The sequence below is a fragment of the Barbus barbus genome, assembly GCF_936440315.1.
Source record: "Barbus barbus genome assembly, chromosome: 14".
Taxonomy (NCBI): domain Eukaryota; kingdom Metazoa; phylum Chordata; class Actinopteri; order Cypriniformes; family Cyprinidae; genus Barbus; species Barbus barbus.
The window spans coordinates 21,432,443-21,455,223 of record NC_136742.1 but is presented as its reverse complement, the minus strand read 5'-3'; the positions used below and the strand labels follow the sequence as shown (position 1 = coordinate 21,455,223).

Genomic DNA, 22,781 nt, shown 5'->3' with positions numbered 1-22,781 from the left:
GACCTGTTGAGGATTGTAGAAAATCATGCCTGGAAGCATCTAATCAAAGCATGCATTAGACACATAATGGCAGAAAGGCACCAGAGACCTGTGGCATTTCTGTCTAATTGCACATTAAGTAATTGTTGAGGAATGATGAGCAAAACACTGCCATTATATTTCCGAAAAAGTCCAGGGTAAAGAATGTCCACAAAGCTATGACATTTCTCCAGCTATATTGCTTTGGCGTCGTGCCTAGTAGCGTCCACATGCCCGGTGCCTCGTTGAGGAGCGAGTTGCTAATTAGGTGTGGCGATTAAGTTTAGCTAATGCAGTTGCATGTTTACTTTTAATTAGTGACTAATTTAATTAGTTGAGTAATTGTTGAAAAAGAAGCACCCAGCTGTCCTTGTATGCCATGGAGTACACACGTGCTTAGACCTTGGACTCTCAAACTACTGCTCGAGATCTGCCACTGAAGGCACTTACAGAGCTAATGAAGTGAAATTAGCCCAGGGGTTAAACTGGATTGTGGTGACTCCACCCCTAGCGTATAGTAGCTGCTTCGGCAAGTGGGCAAAATAGTCCCTACAAACCTCCTCCAACAAGTACTGTGAGTGACTTAATCTCGGTAGCTTAACATTCAGTCGCATCCTGGCAAGAAACTGCTCAGATGTCCAGACCAGTGGGAAGAGACAAGCAGGGGTTTTAATCCTTGCCAATGGATTGGCCTCTGGGGAAAAGAAAGACGGAAGATTTGAGGCTTGGATTGTTTCCCTTTTCAAGAGCCCAATTGAATCCTTTCTTCAAGTGGATAATTGAACCTTTGCCCAGTATCAGTATATAGCCTAGTTCACACACTTCACACTTGGCTTCCCTCCAGGTGCTTGTGTTTGTGTGTCGTGAGGAACTTGATAAATAGTATTAACCTCGGTAATAGGATTTAACACGAAATACTCGACAGATATCTCGACAAAATCACCTGTGCGACTTTATCGCCAACAACGACACTCGAATCTGAGGACCAAGAGTGGTGATTGATTAAATTATAGAGACAGCCGGATTGTTTGTGAGTTGACTTGTAACAGGTAGGTCTTGTATGTGCAATCTATGAATATAACATAGATCTTCTCTCCTTAGTCAGGCCAGAAACCAGTGCAGTATGGGCGCTAGACTCCTTTTGCCCCAGTAAAAGTTCTGCTGCGCCCTAGTAACATTTTAATGACGAGTCCGATGAGAAACAGGCTTATTCATTGGATTTCATATTTGCCAGTGACTTAGTGAAGAATGTGAAAACTGCAAACCAAACAGTTTTTGCCTTGTATGCCATTTTCCAACTAAATTAATTTATGGGGTTGCATTTTTTTGTTGTATTTTTGCCTTTGACAGGATTCAGTGAAAGAGGAGATAGGAAGCATTGGGAGGGGAGAGGGGAACAAGATCAAAAAAGGACCTCAAGTCGACACTCGAATTAGGATGCTAAATTTACTGTATAGCTGTATAGTTTCCAACATGTTGCATTTTTCGTTTTGTTATAAATGGTGTCTCTTATGCTCATCAAGGCTGTATTTATTTGATCAAAAATACAGAAAAAAATAATTGTAATATAGTGAAATATTATTGCAATTTCTAATATTGGTTTCCTATTTTAATATACTTTAAAATATTATTTATTTATGTGAGACAGCACTGAATTTTCATTAGCCATTACTTTGATTTATTATGTGTTGAAACTATTGTGCTGCTTAATTTTTTGGAACCTGTGATTATAAAGAACAGCATTTATTCAAAATAGAAATCTTTTATAACAATATAAGTCTTTACAATCACTATTTAAAAAAGTATTAATTTCTTTAAACAAACAAAACAAAACAAAAAAATGTACTGACCCCAAACTTTTAAATAGTATATTGTAACACAAATTTTTTATTTTGAATAAACACTTTTTTTACTTTTTATTTTTCAGAGAATCCTCAGAAAAGTATCACAGGTCCCAAAAAATATTAAGCAGCACAACTGTTTCTAACACTGATTATAAATCAGCATATTAGAATGATTTCTGAAGGATCATGTTCTGAAGACTGGAGTAATGATGCTGAAATTTCATCTTTGCTTCACAGGAACAAATTGTTTTATTTAAATTTAAATTGTTTCAGGCTTTAAGTAAATTAAAACTGTTCTTTTAAATTGCAATAATATTTCACAAAATTGCATTTTTTCTGTATTTTTGATCAAATAAACGCAGCATTGATGAGCATAAGAGACTTATTTGAAAAACTTATTTTAAAACATTAAAAATCTTACTGATCCCAATCTTTTGAACGGCACTGTGTGCGTGTGTTTTCTAAAATAATAATAATAGTTTAGTTTTTTAACCATTTTCTCACTTTTTTTTAATGTTTGTTTTTTGCAAAACTCTTCTCAGACCTCCCTTGAAAGTAAGAGGACACTTCTTTTTTTTTTTTTACATGATGTAAGCCACTGAGAACCATTTCCCTCACTAAACACGTCAGGCATGAATATACAGTACATGCACTCATCCCTCATTCTCTCCATCAGGCCATTCATGACAAAAGTACGTTCAGATATTTTTGTTCGAACATTCCTTTTAACTGATGAATGCTCTTCTCCTCTCCTTCACGTTTTCAGCCTGTCCCTCAGTGAGGGCAAAGATTAGACTGATTAAAGTTTTTAATTAACGAATTGCTCTTGTAAGGTCCATGTGTCCCTCCTGTGTTGGGACAGTTGTTGCATTTGTCAATGTTATGCTTTTTCTCAACATAGATCAAACTTTTGACATGTTTGAGGTCATATTCCGGCTTTTCATGTTTACAAATATGTTCATTCCCTCAAATGTCCCTCTATAGATGTGTTACTGAGCAGTCTTTGCATCATTTCCCAGGCCAAATTGACTCCCCCGGGCAAAATAGTGCAGAATGTTGTTTGATGCTGGGAGCAATCGAAGTCGTGCCGAATGATGGGATTACGGCACTCGTGGATATTTCTGATTGCTGTGGAAAAAGTGAAGGTTAGCAGTTCTGTATGCAAATTAGTTCCAGCAGGGGGAGAGGTTGATGATTCAGCCAGACTGTCGTAGCCATAGCGACCCAGACACTCTCTACATCTTGCCCATCGGAAGCAGCAATACACAATGAGGGACCCTCAGTGACAGGTTGCTAATGGAAACAGTGACATGGTCAGAGCAGTGGGCTGCACGCATGGCACCTTCCACATGCACAGCAGTCTAATACAGCCGCAAATACAATTACACACTGATTAGTCCCGGATGGCTTATTTACCCAAACACACAATTACTCAAGGTCAGGGCAGATGAGGGGTCTCTCCTTTCATTCTCTCGCACTTCCTGGCACCTCTATCACAGAATTTTTTCTCTCCTTTTGCTTTTTGTTTCTCTTCTGGCCTCTACTCCACAATGGAAATAAGACATTTGCTTTATACTACATAATTCAATGAGACTGACATGATTTACAATGTTTTCATATTTCCACAGATGGTTTTCTCCTGGTGTATCTTAATTCTTCGTAATCCATTTCAGCTGCAAGTGTATCACTGCAGTCTGTGAGGAAGCAAATGAGTCACGTGATGTAAGCATGCAATCTCTCTCTCTCATTCTCTATCCATCCATCCATCTATCTATTGCATATATAATTAGTTCATGAATGAACAATGAATTAAGTCTTTGAAACTATTTTCACTCAGAAATTGCTACTAAATTTCACAAATTAAAGAGAAACAAGCAAGTAACACAATGAATTAAACATGAAATTATGAAGAAGACAGAAATAGCATTCTCTTGTAAAACGTATTGCTTTTTTTTTAATTAATAAATTTTATTATTTGAAAAAATCATTTTTTCATAGCGTAGATACAGTTGGCCTTAAACCTTATGAAAGACATATCTGCTCAGGTGTCTCATTCAAAGTAAAGGACTATTCGTGTTGACACTGATTTCCACCTGTAGTATGATCTATTGCTTTTAGTTTAAATGCTTATTTTTAAATACTATTAATGATAGCATTAAATACAGTATAGTATGAAAAGAAAAAGCACATTTGAAAAGCCTTACTTATGAGGTTGTGGACATGCAAAAAAGAATGCAAAAAATGGTAACCAACAATGCCGATATTTAAGTCGGAATTCCTCTTTGAGCTTTCTGAGGTCTTTCTTAAACCCAACAGACAGGGTTCGCATGGTGATTATTATGTTCATTGAGTGGCTGCATTTAAGGGATGTTACTGACAGGCTGACAGCAGGGAGAAGATGAATTGGTCATTCATTCTTCTGGCCGTGTATACAGCAGATGTTTTATCCTAGTGAGTTTTATCCCCTTTGAGAGTGTTAATTATGCTTGTAAAGGAGTTGCTTTAAAGAGGCAGAATGAGATGTAATCAATGCTTAAGTGAGCTGTTTGTGTGCAGAGAGAGACAGAAGGTGGAATACACAAAGCCAAAAGATTTCACAGTCTCTGGGCAGCCATTGTACTCTCTCTCTCTCTCTCTCTCTCTCTCTCACACACACACACACACACACACACACACACATATTCAAATTCAAAGTCTGTTATGTTGTCCTTGAAGAATACATTCTTGAAAGGACAGTTCAATAGTAGGCTACAGTTTCACACACATACTGGTAATTGAAAGAGCTCTTGATCTTGCTTTTATGCAGATTTAGATTGGCATGTTGCTTTTATAATAGCCTATAACAGTTTTAGAAGTGATGTTTTATAATTAAACTATCATATGAGCAGGTGTGCTGTTGTATTGAAAATTATTTTAATCACAGTTGTGCAGCTACTCAGACCAACAGTATGATTGCAAGTGTTATATTGTTTTTATAGAACAGTTGAAAAACGATAATTAGTAACGGGTAAGTCACAATATTGACATAGACATAGATATTGATCAAAATGAAATCTTTGAGTCACAAACAGTAGTGGTGTTGCTGAATGAATCGGTGTTGTTGAACAAATGGGTTGAGTAAATGATCTAACGTTTCACAGTGACTGTGTCTAAAATCACTGAATAGGTTTTTTTTTTTTTTAATATGCAATTACTTTATCAATGATTAAAAGTATGTTCTATATAGTATGAATGTGTTCAGTATGAATGTAATCCAGACATTCTACATTTGTCATGTTGTCATTGTCATGATGTGACCTACCAGTGTCAGTTCACTGCCATTCACAAATCCTCTCCTGGCTTCATGGGATTGTAAAGTTTCCATCAGATGCACACTTCAGAATCTCGCCAGAAATAGTAGGTCATCCAGGGACTTTCTTTACTGTTTTATGCAGTGGTGGGCTGTGCATTTCACCCTAGGTCTTCAGTGGCGTCCTACTTGAATTAATCCACCTTTTAACATGCTATGAAAAAATCAGTCTGTGCGATGAATAAATTTACCACAGCAGCACGTGTGATAGTTTTTGCAATGTGTGTGTGAGCCTGTTTAGAAACCTGTTGTCAAACTAAGAGAACATTTAATGACATGTTTTAGTCCAAATTCACTTAATACATAAGTCAAGTGTTTAAATTAACTTACTTTTGTGATCTGACATGGTTTCATATCAGAGAATGAGGCAGAAATCATGCTACTTATAGTATTCTATACAGTGGTAGAAGTCGATTAACATTGCATTATAAATAGACTTTATTCTTATAAAAAATACAATATTGTATTGATGTTTCATCAGGTAAAACATCTCTAATTTCTTTTTTTTTTTTTCAGCTACAGCAACAGCTAGATGCCTTGCTTTTGTCCATATGAGGTATTTCCTGGAACGGCATAAGTTCTATCCCAGGTGAAAAACAAGTACACTTACATAATGTACTTAAAGTGCTCTATTTTTGCGCACTAATTTTGTACTTAATATACTAAAAATTATCATTTAGTACTTCTTAAGATAAACTTAAGATCATCTAAGTGTACTTAACTGTGCTATTTTGAGACACCATGAATATGAACTAAATTGCACTTTTAACATACTATCTTAGTATTTAAAAAATTTATTTAGCTACCACTTGTAGTACACTTGAGTGTACTAGTAAATGAAAGATGGGTTCAAGTGTACTACAAGTGGTAACTAAATACATTTTTTAAATACAAAGATAGTATGTTAAAAGCACATTTTAGTTCATATTCATGGTGTCTCAAAATAGCACAGTTGAGTACACTTAGATGATCTTAAGTTTATCTTAAGAAGTACTAAAGGATAATTTTTAGTATATTAAGTACAAAATTAGTGTGCAAAAAAGAGCACTTTAAGTACATTATGGAAGTGTACTTGATTTTCACCTGGGATTACTTCTAAGAGTCTCACTTGTGGAGTTTCTGCAAGAGGACGCCCTCTGCCAGCGAGTATGAATGAAACAGACAATAAACAGTCAGAAACAGTCTTGAAAATTATATCTGCAACCAAATCAATTTTTTCTCCCCTGTCAGCCATTGTGGGTTAAAAACCAGCTGTTAAATCTACAGGAATATATTTTAGTTTGTGCAGTTTGCTACAGATACGGCTTGCAAGCTCTGAGTCCAATTATCCAATCAAAGGACGTAAAAATTCTGACATTATTATATGCCTGCTAGATGGCCCCAGTGTCGCAACTCAAAATCTGATTGGTTAAAGCAGTGGTTCTCAACCTTTTTTTCTACCGGGCCGCACTATGGTCAGTAGCCCCTCACTGCAGAAAAAAGATCCAGGGGGTGAGGTTGGATCTACATCTAGGGGGTGGAGATTGGTAGTATTAGGGGTGGGGATGGGTGGGTTTAGGGATCAGGGGGTGGAGACGGGTAGATTTAGGTAAATGTAAGGTGGGAGGAGTTGGATCTAGATCCAACCACACCCCCTGGATCTTGTGTTCTGCAGTGAGGACCATCTCCATATGGTCCAAGTGCAAGTCTCACGGGCCGCACGCATGTCATTTACATATTACCTCATCAATACAAACCAACCAGATTTATAATATTATTTATAGCCTAAATATTATGATATCTAAACGATTACATTTATTGAAATAAATAAATAATTTGACTCGCCATTAATAAAACACCTGATGCTGTCGGGAGCTGACCAATTTTGTGAAATTCTGCTCGAAAGGCGTAACAGCACAATGAAGTTGCGATTGTAAGTTGCGGTCTGTAAAACGCGCACGGAAGCGTGACTTGACTCGTGACATTGCAGTAAGTGTGCATTCACAAATGTAGCCTATGTTGATCCAAATATGGAAAGCATTTTCTAATTTAATAATCTGAGGTTGTAACAGACTTTAATAAGAGTTATCTTTAATTTCTCTATTTGTTTTGTGTTGCCTTTGAAATATTTTGTATGTTAAACATTGTTTAAGGATTGCATTATTTCAGTTGTTTACGGGGGGGGGGGGGGGGGGGGACTTTTATTTTGAAACGGAATCTTCTTTCACAGCAAAGAGAGAGTAAAGAGAAATGGTATGGACAGCGAACGCTTCATGGCGGCTTAACAGAACTCCTGCACGAAAGGACTCTTTATAAGTTTATTCAACACCCCCCAAAAAGGCATAAGGTTTGTGTATGTGTATACTGTTAGTTAAAAGCAAGTGTTTTGTGAAAATCAAGTGTTTTGTAATGTTAATGTGCATTTTTATATCGCTTCATTCAGCTCTTACGGTGATTTCTGGAGTAAAAAAGAAACATCAGTAAAGTGTTGGCCACCATTCGGACGGGGTCCGCTACAGAGGTTCTCTCCAGAGATGTTTTGCCACATTTCTGTAATATAGGATTATTGCTGCATAGTAGGCTATGGGTGTTTCTTTTTACCTGAACATCTTCAAGTGAGTGGCGGGGCACACCGAAAGTTGATGCCGAAAGTCCAGCACTCTCTTCACTGCTGATGCTGCGGCTTTTCTTGTTTGAATCGAATGCGTTCCTTCGTTGGCATTTTCCACATTTCGTTTTCGCCCTTAACAAATTTGTCCATTCTTTTGCTCAATTTTACAGAACTAATGGCTGAAGATTGTTATAGAACAATCTTCTTCTTGTAAGATTTAATGGCGGTTGACAAGCCAACTTATGGTGTATTACCGCCACCAACTGGACTGGAGTGTGAAGAAAAAAAAAAATTAAATTCTTCTTTCTAATCCGGTTATCTTCAGAAAACGTATAATTTCTCTCTTAATACTTGTCTGTCCTGAGGCAGAACTAATGGCTGCTAATGACTAGACTATTTGAAGACTAGTGCGCGCTTGTGTTCGTTAAATGCGTAACATTAATTACGTGATTACATAGCTCATGTCTGAAAATAATATATGAAAAACAAAATAATTTTACATAACAAAAACAGTATAGCTTATATTTGTTTAGTGCATTTTTAAATTAATGTAAAAACTAAAATGAATTGTAAAACTGAAAGTTATTTTTTTTAATTGTGTTCAGCACATAGACTGTATGGTGGGCCGTATTTGAGCCGCGGGTTGAGAACCACTGGGTTAAAGCTACAGTTTCATTTATTTTAAGCTATAGGTGCCCGCACTGTTATTCTGAAGGTTTCAGGGCAGAGTTCTTCGACCCTGGCAACACATGATGTAAGCATACACTGCTGGAAGCGGCGCAACTAAGAGGAAAGTTATGAAATTAATAGAATAGACTATTGGGAACAATTTAACACATATTAAAAGAAAAAATAATTACAAGTCAGTGATTCTAATAGTATTTAGGCAAGCAGAGAAGACTTTGCTGGCCCTGATGGCCCACCACTAGTTTTATGAATACTGTTAATGAGGATATATACTCTGTTCACATACTGTTTGGGAAGTATGCTATCTCGGATCCAACCAATCATTTATTTCGTTCCTGAATGAATCGGTGTTGTTGAACAAATAAGTTGAATTATAGGAATCAATGACTCATTCATAAAGACAGTCACTTATCGCCACCTACTGGTGTAATTATGTAAGAGTCTCCTTATAGCACAGAGGTTATCAAATGGTTAAATAACAGGTTAGTTCTCCTAAAATGATTTTTTTTATTATTTTTTTCATTCCAATCTCTGTGTTTTTGCATTTATTCCACGCATTCCTGCGCTTATTGTGCACTGGAATGTTTAATGTCTGTTTTGGGCATGATAAACTCACTCAGACATTGAGAGCTTTCTTACTCTACCCCTTTCATTGTCTTCTGCCCTCCAGCTAGCATTATGCATTCAAATACAGCCTGTGTGCACACATTTATGATTGTTTACTGAAATCTTTTTCACTTTGTTACATTTAACTTTAGGATGAATGTAGTCTGTAGATTCATGTTACGAAGAACAGTTCACCCACAAATGATTCTGTCATCATTTACTCACTCTCATGCTGTTCCAAACCTGTACTTACTTTCTTCTGGAAAACAAAAATAGTTAGGGAGAATGTTCAAGCTGTGTGAGTGATTTTCAATACCACCAGCGGATGTCATAGTGGTTTGGAACAACGTGAGGTTAAGTAAATGATGACAGAATGTTTATTTTTGATGTAAACTATCCCTTTAACTCTATATGCATGTGTATGCATTCAAAATGCTTCCGGCTTGCTGTTCTTCAGAGATTAGCTCATATTTTAGTAGGTTTCATGTGCTTGAAATGTATCTACCTTTCCTCCTAATCCACATAAGCCTCCAGGCAGCAGTTATCAGTGAAATGATGCGCTGACCACCCTCATCCCTTTAAACTCTGTTTCTCTCTTGTTGTCTTCCATCCTCTCATCTTTTAAAACAGGCAGAGTGGAAGGGAGAGGTACTGTGACGTTGCCATGGCGATGCTCTCATCTTCATCATAGGAAATTCAATATGCTTGGTGTAATGTGTCTGTATGTTTGGATGTGTGTGTGTGTGTGTGTGTGTGTGATCACAAGAGTGTGTTTTTGTGTATAGAAAGAGCTTGTTCATACTGTAAGTAGAAGGCAGTGATGAAAGCTGAGTAAATGGACAAAGACAACATTGTACACGACTATGGCTTTTAAGATGTGCTTGAGGAAAAAACAACATGCCACTCACAGCTGTGTACTAATAATGATGCCTGTGATAAGATGCATACTAAGTGTCATGAGGAGCGTCTCGCTGCAGTCCACAAGATCCAGGGGGCGTGGTTGGATCCAGATCCAACTCCTCCCACCTTACATATACCTAAACCTACCCATCTCCACCCCCTGATCCCTAAACACACTCCATCTCCACCCTTAAACCTACCAATCTCTACCCCTTAGATGTGGATCCAACCACACCTCCTGGATCTTGTGGACTGCAGAGAGCCCTACTTGAGTGTCATAGTAATCTGGATGCCTTGGTGTGTATATCTTAAAAGAAACCTAGCATGCTGATACAGCTGCCATGGAGTTGTAATTTTACAACATTACATCACATGGTCAACATTCGGCTTCGCAGTTAGTTCACAGATGCATCAGGCTGCCTGAAATTCAGCTATTATAATATTCAGCAGTAGACTGTTGAGAGAAATATTGAACTGTGGAAAATGAGGTCGACGTACAGGAGGCCACGACTTCAGAGCAGAGGGCCAGAGAGCCTTATTTTGATTTAGCCATGTTGTCTCTCCATGCAGTTTATTGCTTACAGAATGGATGAGGGCTCTATTTTAGATTAATTTTGTGCTGCATGAATATTTCACACACTCTCTGGACTTTGTGGCAAAGCATGCCGCAAGTCACTCTCCATTCGCAAGAGTACTGTTGTGACATGTATCGTATAAAAGCATCCTGGTTGTAATTCAGAATAAGTAATTTTTGTGCAGAATGTTGTTGCAGAGCACAGTTAAACAGGCTTGCTATACATACTGTTTGTGTGACTGTTTTTAGTCTTCTCTTGTGAAGGTTTCAGTCTTCCAGTCATGTATAATTCAAAGCCAGGCTCTTGGTTACATCACTAGATACATTCATTCCAAACCTCTGCAATCAGACTCCCTGCAGGTTCTTTTGATAACCAACCGTAGCGTAGTCCATACACTTAATGCCAGACCCAATATTATGGAATCACACTTGTTGGTCAAAGTGAGAGGCATCCAACCGTTCAGCCCATGGTAATTGAGAACACTGCCATAACGGAGGCAATTTGAACTGCGCCTCGTTACAAAGTAGGGGTCCTGAAGTCCTTTGCTGATGTTACACCTCTTTTGTCCACTCTGCAAAATGGCAATTTAGTTTCAAATGATGTTATTGCTTACAGGACACACTGCATTTGCAAACATTAGTGTCCTCAACTGACTTTTAGCTCCTTGTTTACCTTGTTTGTGCATTATACCTTCATGTAAAAGCTTGTGTAATGAACCATTTGTTTTCTGTCAGAGTTCATCCTAAGCCAGAAATATATATAGTATGGTACCATAACTCTGCAAAGTAGACCAGCACATAATGGAAATCATAAGTGAATTTTAATTAACAGATTAAAAATATAGAAAATAAGGGCTGTCAATTAAACACAATTTAATGTGATTGATTAACAAAAATAATCCAAAAATTGTGCTGTATGTGTTTGATTCCCTAAAAAGAACCAACTCATTTAGGTATCCGTTCGGGAATTGAACTGGTTGTGCTGTTCCACAAGCCTACAGTTAATGGATGGATAAATGGATTGATGGATAGATGGATGGATGTGCTGACTCAGAGATATTTGTTCAAGAATTGGATTACACTGGTATTGCTATGTTAGATTTATTCACTGAAATGAACTGTCCCAAAAGTCCCAAATTTATGCTAGAATTAGAGGTAACACTTTAGTATAGGGACCAATTCTTACTATTTACTAGTTGATTATTAGCATGCCTATTATTTATTAGTACTTATAAAGCGCACATTCTGCATGACCAAATTCTACATCCCTAATCCTAAATACCTAAATTTAACAACTGCATTACTGACTCGGCATTACATTAGGAGGCACTTGTGGCCTAATGGATAGAGAGTTGGACTTGTAACCCAAAGGTCGTGGGTTTGAGTCTCAGGTCCGGCAGGGATTGTAGGTGGGGGGAGTGAATGTCCACGACTGAGGTGAGACCCTTGAGCAAGGCACCGAACCTCAAACTGTTCCCCGGGCACCACAGCATAAATGGCTGCCCACTGCTCCGGGTCTGTGTGTGTGCTCTTGGATGGGTTAAATGCAGAGCACAAATTCTGAGTATGGGTCACCATACTCATAGGCCACACGTCACGTCCTTTCCTTTGAACTGTTAATAAGCAGCAAATTAAGAGTTTATTGAGGCAAAAGTCATAGTTAACGGTTGGTTAATAGCAAGAATTGAAACTTAAAATAAAGTGTAACTGAAATAGACTGTTGAAATCAATAGTTGAAATAGGAAGAATACTGCAGAAAACTAGTATTTTACTACGACGTTACACTTTCTGACCACAAAAACGTGTGAGAACCATTAAGCGAACCGAACATAATTTGTCAATACTCAGCAAAAATGAATAATTATTGGGCCATTATCATTAGTTAAAAACGAATAAGTCCAGCTAGTGTGAGTTTACGAGGCCAAAAAACCTATTTGTGAATACGTATATCTTTCTCTCGCTGTGTCCATCTCCAGTCAAGCTCTGTCATCCTCATGACATTGTCTCTGTGACTTTGATGATTATGTGCTGAGAGGAAAATAGAGGCAGGGGACACCTATGGGGTGTGTGATTGCTGTTATGGAGGAGCAACTGATAAAATGCAGGGGGGAAAGTTCTCCCGGTCAAAGGACGGTCAAGCTGGGAAATAAATGCAGTGCTTAGCCGAGGAGAAGGAAGACAGAGAGAAGGAAGCGAGACACTGAATGAGAAGATAAAGGTTGTGCTGAACATGTGACTGCAAAAACCAAAGGCAGAGAAGAAGAGGAGAGGAAAGCAGGGAAAATGAGAACAGGATTCCAATGTGCAGTATGAGTAGATGTTTGTGCAAGAATTGGATGAGATATGTGTTAAATCAAAGCCATGGCAGTAACGTATGTGATTGGCTTTGATAGAGAAAATGAGCCTAAGCATGGAGAAATACAAGCTGTGAAAGGGAAGGGGGTAAATATGTATCTGTGCTAATAAATGCAGAACAAATATATGCCAGTGTGTGAAATGTAACAAACCCTGGGAAAAAATGGGAGAGTGTGAGATACTAGGTACTAGATACGAGGGGAAACAAAGGTATGGCATTGTGCTCGGCCCAGCAGAGAGAGCAGAACATCTAATCCTGTACCTCTGACTTTCTCATTAACTCACAGACAGAGAGAGCAGCTGAAATATGAGAGGAGGAATGGAAAGTTATGGGCACGACTGCGTTTGTCTGTGAGTGCCGGTGTGCCCCAACTGCTAAATTAAGTTTCCTGTTGATTTGTTTTAACCAGATTTGAGTGCGACAAAACCAATTAAAACTCTATAATATTAGTAGCAGTGCTATGCTCAATGTGTAGATGCAACACAGAGATGCACTCTCCAGAGAAAAATTTAAGCACTCAGACCATGCTTTTTCATAGGAGATTTAAATGAAAAGAAATCTCATTAAAAAAAAGAAAATGATGTCATTACTTACTCAGTCCTGTGTCGAACACAAAAAGTGATTTTTAAAAAAGAATCCTGGCTATTCTGTTTCATAAGTTGTCAAAAAGCACTATAAAGGCACCAAAAAATTTAAGTGGTTCATGTGAAGTCTTGTGAATTCTTCTTTTTTTTTTTTTTTTTTTGGATCTTCAATTAGTTTTTGCCATTTTGGACCTTGACAGCTCCACTACTCAGTCGCCTTAATTATACTGAAAGAGTGGCCTGGATATTCTTTTTAAAAATTCACCTTTTGGATTCCGCATAAGAAAGTAAGTCATACAGGTTAGGGACAACATGAGGGTTGAAAAGTGTGTGTGTGTGTGTGTGTGTGTGTGTGTGTGTGTGTGTGTGTGTGTGTGTGTGTGAACTGTTCCTTCAGTTGCAATGACATGCAAATGAAAACAAATGAAAATGCCGTAAAAAAAAGAATATAAAATGTGTATGACCCCTGAAAATTCAGGTAGTGACAACTGCTACTTCCTAAAATCTGTGTAGTGGGTAAAGAACTGGCTTCTGTGCAAAACTTGTTAAAAGTGTAATTAAAGATGCATCAGATATGTTTCTCGTTTATTTCTCCCTCTTTTTTTAAATGTGCTGCAAACAAGTCACACACCAAGATTTTTCTAGTTACTTTAGTCAATAATAGCATTAAATGCTTAAAGGGCTAGTTCACCTGAAAATCGCAATTGTATCGTCATTTACTCGCCCTCAAGTTGTTCCAACCTCACTTTCTTCTGTACAACACTTTCACACTTTCAACTGGCTTTCACTATACAATTAAAAATTCAGTGTATTCCAAAATGACTTTTTGACTTTGATTTTATGAACACAGGTACTATGAAAACACCATTGTCGGGAGAAAAAAATCGGAGAAGTTCCAAAAGGCAAAAGTCTCCATTTGCTCTCCATTCAATATCATTGTTGTCTGTAGGAGGAACAATTAAGATATTAGATCTCATTTGTGACTTTTCTTTCTTATAGGACCAGAATTTACAATGCTACAGTATCTCAAACAAACCCTTCTCTCCACCATCACCAACAGCTGTGAAATCTCCATTTTCCCCAGCCGCAACTACACTGAGTCTCAGTTCACCTCACAAAAGAAACGGGCCTCTTCTGATCCAAACCTTAGAGAGATTGGTGAGAGATTGCTTCATTTTTTTTAAAGGAGAGCTGTCATTTTTCATGAGGAAGGTTGTTTTTCCCGTGCCATCGCTGTCTGTGTTCACTGTACGGTGCAAAGGGAGACAGCAAGAGGAGCAAACACTTCTGCAGTAATTGGGTACAGACCAAGAACTTTGGCGTGTCCCAGCGTAAGCCGATATGAGCCTAGTAGGAGTGGAGTAAACATAAAAAGGAAGGGAGCAGGGGAGACTGTCGGGGTCCGCAGGGACTCACACAAGAACACAAAGTATTAACATAATGAGGCTGTGGGGGGTTGCGTAAACAATCTACCTCATTGTTCTACAGGTGGCACAACATCTCTGACAGCGTCCAGCGGCCGTTTCTGAGAGCCTCTATTCATTCTAAACAGGTCTGCACATGCTCTGACGTGATGATCGATAGGGGAAAAAATAACATTTCCTGCTATTTAAAATGCAAGTCTTAGCTGGCTGCTCGCCTCACACTATATGTTGATTTTGTTGAGTCATTGTAGATGCTTTCTGGAACTCTGCTTGAATTTTTATCAGACAGCGCTCTTTCACAGCCAGCAGCGCTCTCTCGCTTAGAAGCGTGAAACAGAATTTGCTGAATTCTGCAATATGGTGCATTATGCTGTGGCATTATAAAAAAAGAGCCTATAATATGATATGACCTAGTGTCTAATCTACTCTCTAAGGATGTAGCACACTGTAGCTCTGACTGATTCAGTATGTCCTGTTACAGTGAGTCCATCTCAATGAACCCTTAGCAGTACAGAATCATTAAAGAAATTTAAAGATTATTATCTTTATCTGTATACAGAATAAATATGTGGATGTGCCTTATAGTACCACTTATTATGGCTAGCATGGTACTGAATGATCACATATTCATGTACTGCAGTATTTATGTGGTATGGTATTCTAAGGTACTTCAGGAAAGGTCCAGAACAATATGGTAGATAAATAAATGGTCTATACCTGCAGAGTCATTCACAAGCTGCACATGCAACAAAGAGCTGCTTCGTTGTTAACAAACGCTAGAAATCATTTGCAAGTTTTGTATTCTACTACAGATTGATCCACCTTATCTAGCGCTCTTTTTGTTTATTCTCTAAAAAAAATAGTTTGAGGCAAAAGTCATAGTAAATCGTTTGTTTATAGCGATAATTGAAACTTCAAATAAAGTGTGACTGAATTAAACTGCACTGGCCGCTGTAGTTGAAGTAGTGGTAGAATACTGCAGAAAACTAGTATTTTACTACAGCACTTTCCCACTGCAAAAATGTGCAAGAACCATTAATAGAACCAAACGTCATTTGTCAATACTCAGCAAAAATGAATAATTTCTGGGCTAATCATTAGTTAAAACCTAGTAAGTCCAGCTAGTGTGAGTTTAAAAGGCCAAAAAAACGTGTCTGTATCTTTCTCTCGCTGTGTCCATCTCCAGTAAAGCTCTGTCATCCTCATGACATTGTCTGTTACTTTGACAATTATGTGCTGAGAGAAAAAAAAAATCCAGTTACTATTTTAACCACTGCAAACTTATATTGTGCGAATGAACTGTCCCAATTAAGCAAACAATTCCAGACCTTTTTTATTCACGAATCTGGCTACACTAGTTCTGATTCTACACAGCTGATACAAAACATATAAGACTTGATTGCTGAAATATTATCAGAGAAAATTATTCTCAAATTGGTATACATCAATCCCATTGACAAATAAGGATTTATCAGTTAAATCTTTACCAGGACGCAGTGGGTCTTGTGCCACAGTAAAAAGGGTCTAGCGACACCCTTGGACCAGGATATTTTGTCCAAAAACCCAACGTAGTTTCTTATCAGTGCACCTTCATTTCAGCAGTTCTAGATAATCAAGACAATTTCTTTAAAACTGCTGTGAAATTTAATTGACAAAAGAAAAGAGAAAAAACACAAATGAGGCTGAATCCCTAAATTCCCCCTCTACTCCTGAGGCCAGATTACCAGCTAGCCTGCTGGTTTAAATGAATATCCGATCGAGTCTGAAAGAGAGTCAGGATTTCTGCGGAGCACAGATGCTATGCATAATTGTCCCTCAACAGAAGCAAATGCATTATCATTAGTTCTTTAATCAAAGCAAAGCTTTCTGTTAAAGAGACTCCTCATCCTCTCTCCAGGCTTCAAGTAAAACAATATTCAGTAGACGCAAGCTAAATGACTGGCTGAGGTTTCCCCAGTAACAGGTTATGAAGTGTGACAGACACACACACAAACAGGACGGCACACATATGGCATATTACTGAGAGGCAGACTTTGTTTCAGGCTAAAGATATTCTGTTCAGCTCATGTTGGCAATATCTACTCCCTCAGCCCATCGCTCCTTCACTCCTGTCCTCATTCTCCACATATAGCCCGCTGCCCCACTATCCTAAATTTCCAGCATCAGAAAAAAAGCAATCGGTACAGGTGACAGATTGTCAGGCTCAGAGAACAGAAAAATGAGGCGGTGTGGGGTAATGTCAAGAAAGGGGATCCCACAAATCGTCTAGTGAAAAAGTGGGTTACTAGGGCTGCTGGGATTGTTGAACAACAATGTGGTGGGGACAAGACTGGAGAGACAGTGGCGATGAAACATTCTGAGCCAAAGAAAATGAGTGTGTGAGTGTTAATGTCTGGTGTTTCTCGACCGTACTTGTCAGTTTAGTGTCAAAGTACATACTAACAAGGCTTGCAGGTCAGTACAAAATTTTAGGCAGTGGCTATTTGCACTAAGTGCAAATAGCAATTAGATGCTATTTACACTAAGTGCAAATAGCTAATGATTCTATTTACACTGTTAAAATAGCAATATTTTCTGCTATTTATACTACTTATTGCCAATAGTGGCAATTATCTGCACCTCAGTATTGTAGTACATTATAAAACAGTACGCAATAATAAAGTATTGAGTATAAATTATAGTTTTAATTCCAAGTATTAAATGGATGCCACCTTATTGGGACAATAAAGCCTACACCTACCCTAACCCTACCCGATACTTTTTCAACTTTTTGATTATTTCCTTCATTTTTATTTAAAATAAATGCCTTTCTGATGTGATATGAGATTTGAAAAAGGAGGAAAACAAGTTAGCAAAAGGCAGGCTCGAACTTGTGTCGATCGCGTCAAAACCATCTACTCCACTGAAACTGATGTGAAACTGTTGTCTTTTCTTAGTGTTGACTAATCCAATCACACATTGGTGGGCGGAGTTAGTGTAAATAGACACTCCAAAATTTTAATGTGGTGGAAAATGGCTCAGAATACCAAGATCTGACATACTTTACGGTAATCGTACAGCATTGTTTGACCAATGTGAATGTGCTTGATTACAGTATGCATATAAAAGCATGGTTTTAATGTTTTTTCTCTGTAATTTGTTGAATAACGTATGCCATAATGAATAGAAAATATATATACATCTGTTTTTTAATAACATTATTAATGTCTGTTTTCCATGGGCAGTAAAAGCGCATTATTTATTGTGCTAGAAAAATAACAATGTGCCTCTTTTCTGTGGAAATTGAGTTAATTTGCACTAAAAAAAGAGTGATAATTCATTTAACAATTCACTAAATGCAAAACCGTTTCATCACATTAATCATCTAGTTAAACTGGGTTGTGGATGTAAAATTTGCTGTAGTCATTTAGTGACTTCGCCCAAGTCTGTAACATCTATGAGGAACTCAACTGAAATCTTTCCCAACCGTTAAAAACCTGTCCCACTTGTTTTCATTCACACAATCTCCCCGCTTTCCATATTAACAGATCAAACTGACACACCTGACACAACATGATGTAGACTCATGATTAACAGCCTGACCTGGAATAGTCACACAAAGAATAAGCAGTAAAGAGTATGTGAAATGAATATACGGAACACACACTAAAGGAACTAGCCTACTAAATCAAGTAAATATTCAACTATTAACAGGAAAAGCTGAAATGATTGTCTATTCAGTGTGTAAATCCATAAACGCACAGCTCATTCAGTTACATTGTGCTGGACATAAACTCATAACCTGCACCACAAAGGTAAACCTTCTAAAAATGGACTTCGGCCTTGCATTACACAAACTGATTTTCAGAATGACTTGTTAGTGTTGGCCAGCACAAGCTCTGTAAAGGGTCCAGCCACAAAGACCTGTGGGCCAATCAAGCCACACTGAACATAAAGCATAAATGATCCCAGCTGCAGCCTACAGCCTCTAATAGGAAAACAAACAGAGCATGACCATATTTACTGGTGTTAGAGAGTGTCTATGTGCACAGACACATATACACACCTCTCCCATTACTTAATGCAAACCTTGCAGCCAAAACTGGAGACTGCAGTTAATTTGGATGTATGGTTTCAGGACCACAAGCAGAGCAGTCATAAACTTGATATGTATAAGTAACAGACGGAATATAGAATAAAAAGTATCTCTTATGAGTCAAAGTTAGAAACACGCTGATGATGATCATCGACCATAACAAGCCAGGAACAAAAGGCAGTGTCTCCATGCATCAACAGCTGCCCATAAGGTATACTAATGCAGCAATGATGACAAACGACTGCCCTGCTGGCGGGAAATAAATCAATCAAAAATCAAATGAAGGAATGATGGTCGATAATGTGAACACAACAGAAGGTTGATGTGTGAATTATAATGCACCGGTGAGGCTAACTCAGCCAGCACGTGCTCGCTTATTGCATTTAAACGCAGGTAAAACCGTATGAAAAAGAGCTAGAGACCAACGCAATTTTCATAGGGCAATCTACGTTTATTTAAATAAAAACAGTTTTTTAACGTACTAACTGAAATACAAAAATATGGACTCCAAAAACAAGAATGTTCGCTGCGTTTGTCAATAACAGAATGAAAACAAAGGCTCGTGTGTTGTCCCCTGTAGGGCTTTAGAGGAACTAATGCAGCTGGACAGATGCGCAACAACGGAGCTCCACGTTTTATATTAAAGCTCTAGATTTCAGTCAAATAAGAGACATGTGGCAAGCTGTTTTACATTTATTCCTTTAACTTTACCTGTACTTAATTTACATATAGTCCAACAGCTACTAGTGTCTTTATTGATTTCACTATATCCTAATTATTCATTCAACTGTCACAATTGAAAAAATGACAAGCAAATATCCCACTGTATTACACAAATTTAGGATCTGTGGTTCAGATATGAACAATTCAACTCCAGCTTGATTAGTAAACAATCGTTAGGTTGCCTACTAGAAGCTATTGATCGTGACCTCAACTGTTTCAAGTAACATTCTTCATCTCACTAGTATCATTTGCTTTTTCACTTAAATGTAATGACTAGTCAGAATGGCTTCTTTATAGTTCAAACAGCAGTCTTACTAGTGCGATTAAAATGTTACTAGTAACAACTGGAATACACGCTACTAGTATGCATTCAAATGTTGCTGGGACAACTGGAATAGATACTAGAAACTGTTTGAATAGTTAATGGAGAATAATGAGTATTAATAGCAAAAACAAATGATAGTTAGTCTTAAGGAATAAATGTCAAAACGGCTTGCCATAGACATATGAACGCATCGTGGTCACCATCTGCCGCAGCAGGGCTCGGGTGCGAATTTGAGGGGGCTGTATCGGTTCATGGGCGATCTGTGATGAGGGCTCACCTTATGCTCACCTTATGTTTTATCTTTTTCCTTTTTAAAGGTACAGGGTGACTTTAGTGGGGGCCATCGGTTCTCACAGCACAACCAAAACAAAAAGGGCATTGTCTTTGTCAAAACATGTTCACACAAATACGCACAACCCTCCCAAAGTCCTGAAATAAAGGCAAGCAGCCCTTGCTCAAGGCATGCAGAGAGTCCCAAGCGCTCATTCCTTGCCGGTCACCAGCGACAGCTCCTTGAGAATGCCACTGGCGTCCACGCGCCGTCTCTCGCGTATCATCTCCTCCAAGCTGCGGAACATGAGCGTGTGCGCGGTGCTCTCGGACAGGTGCACCTTCAGAAAGTAGCGCTGCTCGACCGAGTGCGTCTCCCCGCCCGCTTTAAACTCCCGCTTGCCGAAACGGCACCAGGCTGCGAAACTTTCCGAGTTCGTCCAGCAAATCTCGCCGCTGCTCAGCCCCACGTGCCCGCTCGCGTTCTGCATCACCAAATCAGCTGGCAGCGGTCGGTAGCGGTACCGATTGTTCACTATCCTGCCCTGCCGACCGCAGCTGATCTCAAACAAGCTGTCCTTGCGGATCTCCCCCTTGTAGAGGTGAATAACCTGGTCCTCCCCTTCAAAGATCGCCCAGTGCGGGGGTTGTGCATTGACCACTAACTCCAGTAGATCCCCGGGTTTGCACATGGTCAATAAAGTTTTCACCGAATAAACGTTCAGGTCCTCGTTCTCTCGCAGTTTGGAGTATATACATTCCTGGCAGCAGAACGCCGAGTACTCGATCTCGTTGAGCGCAACCGGACCGTCTTTGCTCGGGCTGTTGTTGTCTTTAAAGCTGTCCGACTGCGATCGATCGTCCAGCTCTTCCTCCTCATCGGAAAAGAAATACGCCACGCCAACACGCAACTCGTCCTTCTCGATGCCCGATGGATCCCCGGTGGGTAGCTCGCTGTAGTTCAGGTGGGTGATCCGGTCCAGTTGGTTTCCCATCAATAACAGGGCAGAGAAGAGACATGGAATACTGCTTCTGAAATACAAAAGGATTATGTGAGTGTCATGCTAGAGAGGCGGACTGGAATTATTCTGACGCGCCCAAAAATGCTGTCTAGGTACACAGCCGTAGTAAGTCACCTCAAAACACAATAAACCACGCGCACCCGGGCGCGTAAACAAGCCAGTCGAGCAGAGCGCGGCACAAAAAGGCAAAGGGCGAGTCAATGTTGAGTTGCTCACGAAGCTCTTGTTAATAAGTTCACAATACAACACCTCAAACGGACGCGTACCTGCGTATTTCCCCAGGACTATGGCTAATGGTCCTTTCTCTCCATCGGTGCTTGCGCTGTGTGTATCCCGCAAGGTCTCCAAAACAAAACGCGTTCGCCTCCCCCTTACGTGTCCTCCAAGGTACACTGGATTCTCTGACACTTTGCACCGCCGCACTTTAAATAGTCTAGAAAACTCCGCCCCGACCAGCAGAACCTGCCCTCCTCATGGCGATTGGTTCAGAGCCCTCATGAAAAACTTAGACCTTTGCTCAGAGGCTTATAATATTACAGCTGTTTGTGTTGTTCGCGGCCTTCAAGACCCAAAGGGTTTGGCATATTTGTCAAATATAACAATAGTAAATCCAGGCTTGAAATAGAGCTAGAAAAGGTTAGAGATTCATTATAAGGACATGTGGTTTCTGAATGCTTGATTAGCTCTGTCAAAACAAGTTAGAGCTTTTGTTTTGCAGGGAGAACACTTTATTAAAGCAGTATTCAGGTTCAATTCAAAGTTCAAAATTGAGGCACTTACTATGAAAGTAAATGAATTTAATAAATGCACTCTTTCTTCAAGCATTATTTAAGTCTGATGTTGTCATGGCAGTAAAGTTGTGAAACTGCAATATAACAAACACAAAATAGTAAGCATTTTTATGCATCTATGACACGTTACAATAAGGGTCTCATTATTGACTAATGCAATAACATTAATGAGCAGTGCATGGTTCTGTATTCCTTAATCTTTGTTAATGTTGTTTAATACAAATGCAGTTTAATTAAAAAAATAATTAAAAATGAAATAATATTAACAAATAACTTTTTATTTTAATAATTTATTAGTAAATATTGAAATTAGCATTGAATAATAAGTATTTTTCACTGTTAGTTCATGTTAACTGTTGTTGTTAATTGTTGTAATAGATGCAACCTTATTGGAAAGGATAACCTTTATACAAATTAGCCCCATTCAGTTCTATTGTAAGTGTATTGTAACCCAGATTTTTGCTCTTTTTAGATAAAAGGAGGGACAAGAACAAATTCATTTTTATGGTAATAAGCATTATGCCATAAATGCTGTGGACTGAGCTTATCTTGCATTGAACCTGAATATCCAATTAACATGACCTGAATCTATATGATAGGATAGAAGCTGTTTTTCTGTCAGGACTGGTGTGGTCCTCAAAAT

General features: G+C 38.7%; 2 protein-coding genes across 3 annotated transcripts in view; one reads left to right on the top strand and one right to left on the bottom strand.

Moving 5' to 3' along the window:
• The window catches only part of LOC306879751 (enhancer of rudimentary homolog), a 1,222,178-nt gene that overhangs the window by 417,231 nt on the left and 782,166 nt on the right, over positions 1–22,781 (top strand). The window lies entirely within an intron of this gene.
• LOC306879967 (protein LRATD1-like) lies at positions 18,111–21,750 on the bottom strand. Of its 2 annotated transcripts, none has more exons than XM_079433197.1 (2): positions 21,462–21,750; positions 18,111–21,357 (listed from the first exon to the last, which is right to left on the bottom strand). In XM_079433197.1, exon 2 carries the CDS (start codon positions 21,318–21,320, stop codon positions 20,538–20,540), a length of 783 nt encoding a protein of 260 aa, XP_079289323.1. In that variant the 5' UTR covers positions 21,321–21,357; positions 21,462–21,750; the 3' UTR covers positions 18,111–20,537. The 2 variants fall into 2 exon arrangements, with proteins under 2 accessions (XP_079289323.1, XP_079289324.1); XM_079433198.1 differs by having other exon boundaries at positions 21,614–21,735.